Raw genomic sequence first — 10,561 nt, forward strand, 5'->3', positions numbered from 1 at the left:
ACCTGCATCGGCAGGCGGACTCAACCACTGCGCCACCAGGGAAGCCCCTAAAATAAATTTTTTTTAAAAATTAATAAGTAAACTTAAGAAGTTTCCAAGTAATTTGAAGTCATGGTTTTTACATTTCGTGGCTAAAAATAAAATTTATATAACTAAGTGGGAATAGGATTCTAAATGCTTTCATTTTAGAAGTGTCAAATGTTAAACCTTGTATATGCTTACCTTAGTAATAGATTCTTCTGCAATTTAGAATCAGTTTAACAGATATATAAAGGCCACTCGAATGGAGTAGAAGTCTATTATTAAGCATATCTTCTTATTCTGAACCTTAAAACTCCCAGAGGGCAGATTCCTTTCATATGTCCTTGTCCCTGAGGTCCCCATGTGGTGCGTTGTACTTAATTACTTAATAAATGTTTATGGAATTAGTAAATTGGAGATTGACTAATGTGAAGAATTTTATTTCCTTGAGTAGTTATCAAATAAGACCCTGTTCCCCTGCTGTGTGGCCCCCTCCTCTATTTTATTTTCCTGATTGTCAGCTAGGTGTCTTCATTCTGCCTTATCACCCTCCCAGCACACACACATGTTCTTTTGTGAATGTATTTTTTAAAAGGATCTGGGATGGAAGTTGAGGGAGTGTTTAATAATAAGGTTGACATGGCATTATCTACAAGTTTATCCATGTAAGAAATGATTATATCATTTTTCTGTTACTGGTTGCTTTTCACCAAATTTGAAGGATATTTTGGGGTGGTCTCATTTAAAATATAGATTGCATGCTATATATAAAATTAACTTTGGTTGGCCCTGGAGGGGAACACCTCAGAATTTTCCAGAGAATTTTAAACCGGGGTACAGCAAGAGGCCCATGTAATTCTAACCTGTAGAAACAGCACCATATATATTATAAAGTCTCTATGATCAGAGAAGATACTTTCATGTAAAACCCAGCATGGAAGTCACATTGGATTTGAAGTGTTAGTTTGCGATTAGTTCTTTTCATGTGAGCAGATCTACATAATATGCTTCCATTTAGGGATTTGCTAATTTAAATGTGGTTAATGCTTTACCAGGACAAGGCTTCCTTGACCAGCTAGTAGAGATCAGATTAGTGCTGTTGATAGGTAGGAGAGACACAACCATCATAGTGTATCCTCTTTTCCTGCTACCTAAGAATGCTGTTGACTTTTCCCTTGGGATAGGGGGCTTATTATTTCATGGTGTCAGGCATTTGTGGGGAGCTGTTGGTGACTTAAGGAACCCCAATAGTTATGAGACCTATACAAAGCCCAAAAGTTAGTGGAAAATTGGGAAATCTGCATAGGCCAGAGCTGCAGTTCTAGTCGCTACATAAGTTGTTGCAAAGAAGGAAGTAAAATTGGCACAGGTTGGAATGTGGGACCACCTTTGGCTTGCTGATCATTGCAGAGCCTATGAAATGGAGACTGAGTGTTCCTCTGCTGGTCACTAATTGAGGACTTCAGACTGTATTTGTCCAGAAGGAAAGATTTTTTCATCTTTCATTTGGGAGGCTCTATCAGCATTGTTTGCAGTTGTCTCAAAGGAATTGCATTGAACTTTTTAGCAGTTTTTAAGATAGTTTTTAACCACTTAATTTCACCTTTTTACAGTTAGTATATAAATTAAAATGACTCAATTTAGTCATTTACATGAGTAAAATAGAGATATCATATAAGTGACTATGATAGTTTGCTGAAGGGATTAGTTAAATGAAGTTTCATAGATGTGAGGCTTGTGAGCTGCCATGTGAAGAGAGGGAAACTGTGTGGACTTAGAGCTCTAAGATTGGTCAGTTGGAGTAATGCGTACATGGAAAGGTGAGGACGACCCCAGAAAATCAGAAAAAGTAAGTTTGACTAGTCTGAAATAAGAAATGGCATACGAGAACTGACAAGTAAGATGGTGATACTGGAAAGTAGAATTAAATAAAGTTTTATATTCCTGGTGTGGATATGGCTCTAAGCCCAAATTCCTTTCTGGGGTTTCTGACCTTTCTCAATGCATTGTCTCCTCCACCCCTCCCTGCCCCTCCTATATACATAAACACAGAGAAATGAGAAGAGACAGCATTAGAGTGGCAAAACAGCCCAGAGGAAAGAAAACCAAACCAAGAGTGAGGACACTTGGTTTCAACATTAGCTTTCTGACTTTAACAAGTTGCTTAAGACTCAGCATATTAAATTTGAGTTAATTAGGAATTTAATCAGCTAAAAGACAGCTTTTGTTTGGATTTTTCTGCCATAAATCTTTGGGAAGCCTGCAGATTGGGTTTTGGAATATTAATAGTTTCTCTTTCCAACTGCATATCCCTGATAATTTTGCACAAATGCAGGTAATGTCACATTAGAAAAACTTTGAACATTCATATTGTTTTTGTGACTATAGCTCTGCTGTAATAAGTAATCTGGTGGAAATCTGTTCTGCAAGAAGTAGAAATAAAGCAATTTAAACTAGTATATTGATTTACTAACTTACTGTGTTGAATATGAGAAGAATGGGCAAGTGAAAAGTAGTAGTAAGATCCAGAAAGAAGAGGTTAGAAATACAGATACCTGGGAGATACCTGGGCCCTTTTCTTCAAAGTCTGAATCTAAGTGTATTTCTGGTGATGGGGCTCAGAAATGCTTCATTTAAAAAAAAAAAAAAAACAACCCAAACTGGCGATTCTGATTAAAAGCCAGAATTGGTGTTCAGAGACTTAATTCTACTCATGAACACCTCTAAGTGCTGTCATTTTATTTTGGGGTTGTTAGGAAAACTGAGGTAGCCTTTTTTATGTTATTTTATTTATTTATTTTTTGTGGTACGCGGGCCTCTCACTGTTGTGGCCCCTCCCATTGCGGAACACAGGCTCCGGACGCGCAGGCTCAACGGCCTAGCCGCTCCGCGGCATGTGGGATCCTCGCAGACCGGGGCACGAACCCGTGTCCCCTGCATCGGCAGGCGGGCTCGCAACCACTGCGCCACCAGGGAAGCCCCTGAAGTAGCCTTTTTAAACTGTGGCAATGGGTTAGTAAAGGTTCTTAATCCTAGAATAATACAGCTATTAGATTGTAAGATTACAGGGGACATTAGCGATTATCTAATACAGAGACCAACAAACTGTGGTCCAGGGACCAAATCTGGCCCTCCACCTGTGTTGGTAAAGTTTTTTGTAACAGCAGAGGTACTCATTCCTTTATGTATCATCTATGGCTGCTTTTGTGCTACAGTAGCAGAGTTTTGTAGTTGCGACAGAGACTCCATAGCTCACAAAGCCTAAAATATTTTCTGTCTGGCCCTTTACCAAAAAAAGTTTGTGGACTTTTGAATAGATCAGACCTATCATTTTTATAGATGTAGAAACAAAACTCAAAGATAACGAGTGAAATACTCTGAGATTACACAGCCAATTGGTGGTCAGAGTGCAAAGACAATTTAGTTCTTTTTCCTGCTTCCATTCCACGATTTTTTGTTGGAGGTACTGATGCCTGGGTGAAATCAGAAAATAAATTTGTGGTACAGTTTTGCTTATAAGTTCATTCTTTATTATATTACAAGATGTAGTTCCTAGGGACAATAGTCTTAGATAACACAGCTGTACAAAAATCTTTTTAATTTGGGTCGGGGGTAGAATTTGATTGTTGTATATTCTGTGTCCTGAGTACAAATCTTTGATTTGCTCTGCCAAGCAGTTTGATAACAGAATCCATTATTGTTGCTGTGCAGCCAAATGGACGGACCATCGAAGTGGCTGAGGAAGAGGTCGTCCGAACTCCTCGGAGTGCAGCAGCTAAGCAGCCATTAGAGACACACAAGAAAAATGAAAAGGTCAGTTGGGAGCATGTGAAATTATATGCAAGGCTCTTAATAAAGAGAGTGACATATAAAATGTTACATGTACACCCCCATTTAAGGAAAACTAAAAATCTGAATTTATCATAGCGATGGATGGGTGGTGGAGGTTTCAGTAAGTTGGTTTTGTTTGTTTGTTAAGGAGGGATGTATCACCAAGTATTTTAAACATTGCTGTGACATTATTAAGTTTTCATTTTGCCAGAAACAATTTATTCATGACTTGAACATCTTTTATATGAGTAAGGTTCCAGATATGTAACATACCTCTTATTGGAAAACAAAATTGTGATACCTTTGTTAATAGTGCACTTTTGGCATGGAAAGCTTGGCAAAATTGTTCTATGGTATTAAGTGTTAATATAGATTTCTATTGTGACAGCGACATAATCATCTACTTATTAGATACAATTTGAATTTGTTTAACAAAGGAAAATATTCTGTACTCAGGTCATTATTAAAAGGTTTGGATGTGCACTCTAAGTTTTCAAATAAGACAATCTATTATACCCCGTTAATGGTACATTCCTGGGATTTAGTCATTTTCCAGTTGCCAGTGTTAGAAGCATCCCGTTTTTATTTGACTTAATTTAGTTTGTAAGTAGGCAAAATGTACAAGACTCTGTTAACAGTGGTACCTCCTGCTGTGGGCGAGAGACTTTTTATTTAATTCTTTTTGGTACATTAAAATTTGCAACCTCCCCCTGCTTTTTTTTTAACCCTTGCATGCATAACTCCTTTTCAGGGAAAACGAACAAAAAACAACCACAGGTAGGTAAGTGGTTTCTAGGAACCAAGGTGCCACAACTCCAGCCCTGTAGAGTAGTGGTGTTAGTGCTCATAATTTCAAAATACCACTGAAGAACTGGCGAGATCAATTCTGCCCTGTAACCCGGTGAAATTGGTCTAGGGCCAAGACAGCTGCAGGTAGGATGGCTTAAAATGAAAGATGGTTGTGGGAAAGAAATATATGTCTGACTTTGCCTTTGGCAGAAAAATAAATAGTAAATTACTTTTATTAACAAATAAGCATACAATTTAGGGATTGTGAATTTACACTGTGAAGAGCTTATATGCTTAATGTAGATGTATACTTCTCCCATCTAGTGTTTCCTTGTTCCTGGGCTTTCTCTCTACTAGTGAGCATTTTATACTTAACTCCTGCTTCCACTCCCTGAATTATCCTGAAAAATCTGTAGTTGGAATAATTAATCAACTACCATGCATCTCTGATTGATTAATTATATATAGATTGTATGTATCAGGATGTAAAACCATAGTTTAAAGTTTTAAATAATTCTGAAGTCTCTTATGTTAGAAAGTAATTATAATGGTTGACATTTGTTAAGTATCTAAAACATGGCAGGCACTGTGCAAGGTGAGGTCTATGTATATATCGTACATATTTACTTCGTACATAATTACTTGTTTAATTATAAGTATATTTACTTATAATATAGTAGGGACAACTTATTGAGCACTTACTGGGTGTACTTTTAAGACTTTATAGAATATTTATACATGTTACTTTAATTATCCTCGCAAGAATGCTGAGGAGGTGGTATCACACCTATCTTACAAATAAGAAACCCGAAACTTAAGTTACCTAAGCTTTTAAAAGTACAGTCAGGGGCTTCCCTGGTGGCGCAGTGGTTGAGAGTCCGCCTGCTGATGCAGGGAACGCGGGTTCGTGCCCCGGTCTGGGAGGATCCCACATGCCGCGGAGCGGCTGGGCCCGTGAGCCATGGCCGCTGAGCCTGCGCGTCCGGAGCCTGTGCTCCGCCACGGGAGAGGCCACAGCGTACCGCAAAAAAAAAAAAAAGTACAGTCAGTTCTAACCTAGACCCATCTGACTCCAAAGTCTGTGCTTTTTTACTGCTCTGTATTATTTCTGATCCTTTCAAAAACTCTTCCAGGCAAAGAGCATTAGTCCCATTTACAGATAAAGGCTCTGAAGCATAGAGGGATTGTGTGATTTCTCTAAGTTCATACGTAGTTTCTGAACTGGGATTTGAACCCAGCTCATTCTGATGCCAAAGCCCATGTGCTGTTTAATCACTTGACAGAACCACCTCCTTTCAGTTGCCATTGCATTTTTAGTGCAAGGCTTCTAGCTTTGGTTTGTCGCCTATTTGATTTGACTTTTTGCATAATAATAAATGCTACCACTCACGCTTAATGTTTCTTTTCGCAATCCTACATCTTGAATTTATGCTTTTTAACTTGGTTCAGTCCAGGTGACTCTCATTTCAGTTAACTTTTTATGCTATTGTGCTGTATGCTTTTGTGTGTTTTAAATATGTGGGGGTTTTTTTAAGACTTCTTACTGTCTTTTTTCGTAAATAAACATCTTAGGTCTACTTATGCACCTAAATATATATTATTATGTATTTGTTTTCCTCTCAGAGCCACATTAGGCACTTTAAGAAATACAGTTTGCCCGTAAAGCAGTTGCACTCTATGCAGTGACTTTTTTTTTTTTTTTTTGGCGGTACGCGGGCCTCTCACTGTTGTGGCCTCTCCTGTTGCGGAGCACAGGCTCCAGACGCGCAGGCTCAGCGGCCATGGCTCATGGGCCCAGCCACTCTGCGGCATGTGGGATCCTCCCGGACCAGGGCACGAACCCGTGTCCCCTGCATCGGCAGGCGGACTCTCAACCACTGTGCCACCAGGGAAGCCCATATGCAGTGATATTAAATACCTTGTCCTGTCACTTGAGTAAGCCTCATAGATAAAACTGTCTAAAAACCGTATATGACAAGAGCTACAGATATTGGGTCTGTAAAGCAACTTAAGCTACCAGGTCCATTTGGATATGAAGGTTAATGCTTCATTGATGCTAGTGTCTAGTAGAGTATACATTGGATCATTAGCCAGGCTGAATGCATTGTGCTATTTGATGATGAAGAGAATAAGGAGAAATGTAAGATGTACTTACCCTCAGAGAGATTACAGTCTAGTTAAGGAAAGGCAAGCATAAGATAAGATACCAGGTAACATACTGGCCTTGAGTGTCAGGTATTCAGAGAAGTAAGATTATCCTATTTGGGTAGCCAGAAAAGATTGACTTAATTGGACTCTTGAGGATGGGGATGGTATTTCAGTGAGTAGAAGTGGGGAGGCCAATTTTGGCAGGGGAGAGAAACAAATGAACACAGTCAGTCATTGTTCAGCTGATACAAAACAACATATTCAGACTCAAGAGGAAGCCCTAGACAGGTTTGACTGGTCAGGGTGGGGTAGGGTATGATAAAAACTTAGATAATGCTCAGCTGGCAGCAACATTTGTGATTAACAAATCAGCATTGCATCTGTGATTGTAAAGGTCTGAATTAAGATAGAAGTGTAAAGATGGTTAGTAAGAAAAATAGCAAAAGCAAAAATGTATAAAATTTGGTCACCATCAGGTTGTTGCAGACAAAGTCAGTGGTTCCTACTGAAATACTCATTCATTATAAATATTAACAAGTTCTTACATTTTCGTGATGCTACACAGAGTACAAAATGTTTTCACATCTCTTAATCCTAATGCACAGGGAGGAGGGTATTATCATTTTTTTTATACAGCTCATTGAAAAGAGTTTAATGAATTGCCCAGGATCACATAGCTAGTAAGTAATGCTCTCTCAATTTCTTTGAGGTAGCAGTTTCAAAGTATGGTCTGTGGACCCCTGTGAAGGCGTTCCAGGGACCTTTTTTGGGTCCCAGAAGACAAAACTGTTTTCAGAATAATTAAGACATTGTTTATCTTTTCCACTGTGTTAATATTTGCATTAATGGTGCAAAAGCAGTAGTGAGTAAAACTACTGACTCCTTAGTACAAATAAAGGCAGTGACACCAAGCTATTTGTAGTTGAATTCTTTACTGCAATCCACTTACTTGGGGAAAAAAAAGGAAAAAAAATTAAAAAGCTAATTCCACTTAAGAGTATCCTTGATGAATCTGAAAAAATGATCATTATTCATTTTATTAAATCTTGACTTCTGAATACATGCCGTTTAATTATTCTGTATGATGAAATGGGAAGTATGCATAAAGTATGCTCTATACTGAAAAACAGTGGTTGCCTTGAGGAAAAACACCTGTGCAGTTGAGTTGCAAGCTGGACTAGCCACTTATTTCTTGTTACTCCATTTTTACTTGAGAGAACAACTGATAGACCATGGTTATTTAGAGTTGGGTATTTGTAGACATTTTCTCAAAAATAATCAAGACAGTTCAAGGAAAACAACTGATAGTACTGTTGCAAATGATAAAATGATTTGTTGCCAAGTGAAAATTAGAAATTTGGAAAATTTGTGTCTACCACCATGAACTTGACAACATCCCAGTACTTAATGAATTTCTGATGAGATCAGCAGTGATGTTAACAAATGTGTTGGGTTTCTTTTTAATATTGTATATAATGGATTGGGGTTTTTTGTTTGTTTGTTTGTTTTTATCTATTTGGTTGCACCAGGTCTTAGTTGCAGCAGGCGGGCTCCTTAGTTGCAGCTCAAGGGCTCCTTAGTGGCAGCTCACCGGCTCCTTAGTTGTGGCATGAGAAATCTTAGTTGGGGCATGCATGTGGGATCTAGTTCCCTGCCCAGGGATCGAACCCGGGCCCTCTGCATTGGGAGCGCACAGTCTTAACCACTGGGAGACCACCAGGGAAGTCCCCAGAATGGTTTTTGTTTTTTGGGTTTTTTTATAAATTTTATTTATTTATGTATATATGTATGTATGTATGTATGTATTGGCCGCGTCAGGTCTTCCTTGCCGCACGCGGGCTTTCTCTAGTTGTGGCGAGCGGGGACTACTCTTCGTTGTGGTGCGTGGGCTTCTCATTGAGGTGGCTTCTTTTGTTGCGGAGCACACACTCTAGGTGCGCAGGCTTCAGTAGTTGTGGCGCAGTGGGCTCTGTAGTTGTGGCTCGTGGGCTCTAGAGCGCAGGCTCAGTAGTTGTGGTGCACGGGCTTAGTTGCTCCGCGGCATGTGGGATCTTCCCGGACCAGGGCTCGAACCCGTGTCTCCTGCATTGGCAGGCAGATTCTTAACCACTGCACCATCAGGGAAGCCCCCCAGAATGTTTTTTAACCTTTTGGAAGATGTATGTAACTCAGTGAATCAGTATTTTCCAAATGCTCAATGCTTGCATGTTACACAAGTAGACAAGTATAAAAGATTCATTTAAGGTGCAAGGTAGACCAATGGATTTTAATGTAGTAAAGTATAGAAAGTTCATTGATGTAGTTTCAGATTCCACATTGCAACAATTTTTAAGAAACTACCACTTGACAAGTTCTGATGTAATCTTTTTTCCTTCCACTATCTAAAATCCTTCATGATTTCCCGTTGTTATTACTCGACAATCTTGAACATAATCCAGTGGCACTGTGGCTCAAGTCTCTTTTCTTACCACTTACCTTCTCTAAGCTCCAGACACTTTGGTTTTCTTTCTTCTCCTTTTTTTTTGAATTTAGTTTTATTTATTTTATTATTTTTGGCTGCGTTGGGTCTTTTCCTGCGGGTTTTCTCTAGTTGTGGCACGCGGGCTTCTCATTGCGGTGGCTTCTCTTGTTGCGGAGCACGGGCTCTAGGCCTGCAGGCTTCAGTAGTTGTGGCAATGGGCTCAGTAGTTGTGGCACATGGGCTCAGTAGTTGTGGCTTGCAGGCTGAGTAGTTGTGGTGCACAGGCTTAGTTGTTTCGCGGCATGTGGGTTCTTAGTTCCCCAACCAGGGATCGAACCTGCGTCCCCTGCACTGGAAGGCGGATTCTTAACCGCTGGACCACCAGGGAAGTCCCCTCAGTACCTTTTAAGAGTAGAAAAGAGTATCCTATGACCAAGAAGTTTGAGTGATTAGTGTTTAGAAGACCAAAGACAAAATTATTCTGAGGCAGCATAGATTTTATACAGGCATAAACTCTAGCAGTTAGCAAAATAGAGAAAAACCTGCATGCTCAGGGAGCTTACATAACATTTGTTTTATGTTCCATAATACATCTTAGAAACTGTAGTTTCAAACCAGGGATTGGCAGGCCATGACCTGCTGGCCGTATCAGGTTCTCTGCCTATTGTTGAAAGTTTTATTGGAACACAGACACACTTATTCATTTGTTTATTGTCTGTGGCTGCTTTTGCAATACAACAGCAAAGTTGAGAGGCCTTATAGTTTACAAAGCCTAAAATATTTACTATCTGGTCCCTTTTTTTGCTGAACCCCTGTTTTAAACTCCTGATACAGTCTTTTGGGTTCATTAAAATGTTTCATTATCTGGAATGCTTTAATATCATCTGATTCTCTAGGTCTTGGACTCGTGACCTTCCAGGCTCCCTTGTGCCACAGTCTATAGCTTTGTGATTTCTTGGGTTTCACCCAAGGAATTAGTTTTCAAGAACTTCTTTAAGGTAAACCAAGTGGTTTTTTTAATAAAAGTGAGAATATCTTACCAGAGAAGCCTCATTTCTGCCCGTAGACTTTTCTGTCTAAACACCTAATGAATAGTGGAACTGAGACCAGAACTAGGACTTCTGCTTAACCCATCGCTTTTCCATGATACCATGCTTGTATCAGGCAGGAAGCGGCAAGAGGGGATCAAAAGTGAAATGGTGAATTTGTATTTTATAATGCTGTGATTGAAGTGAGAATGGAAGTGGAATCTCCAAGTGGAATTAGTTTAGGCTATTGGAAATGTGAGAACCAAATCTGGGAAAGAGGTCA

General features: G+C 39.4%; 1 protein-coding gene across 1 annotated transcript in view; it reads left to right on the forward strand.

Moving 5' to 3' along the window:
- The window catches only part of MTDH (metadherin), a 56,194-nt gene that overhangs the window by 10,893 nt on the left and 34,740 nt on the right, over nt 1-10,561 (forward strand). The window contains exon 2 of the mRNA XM_007457151.1: nt 3,733-3,834. Within this exon, the coding sequence (XP_007457213.1) occupies nt 3,733-3,834 (102 nt within the window). The remainder of the gene's footprint in view (nt 1-3,732; nt 3,835-10,561) is intronic.

This window comes from Lipotes vexillifer, unplaced genomic scaffold (assembly GCF_000442215.2).
Source record: "Lipotes vexillifer unplaced genomic scaffold, Lipotes_vexillifer_v1.1 scaffold376, whole genome shotgun sequence".
Lineage (NCBI taxonomy): Eukaryota > Metazoa > Chordata > Mammalia > Artiodactyla > Lipotidae > Lipotes > Lipotes vexillifer.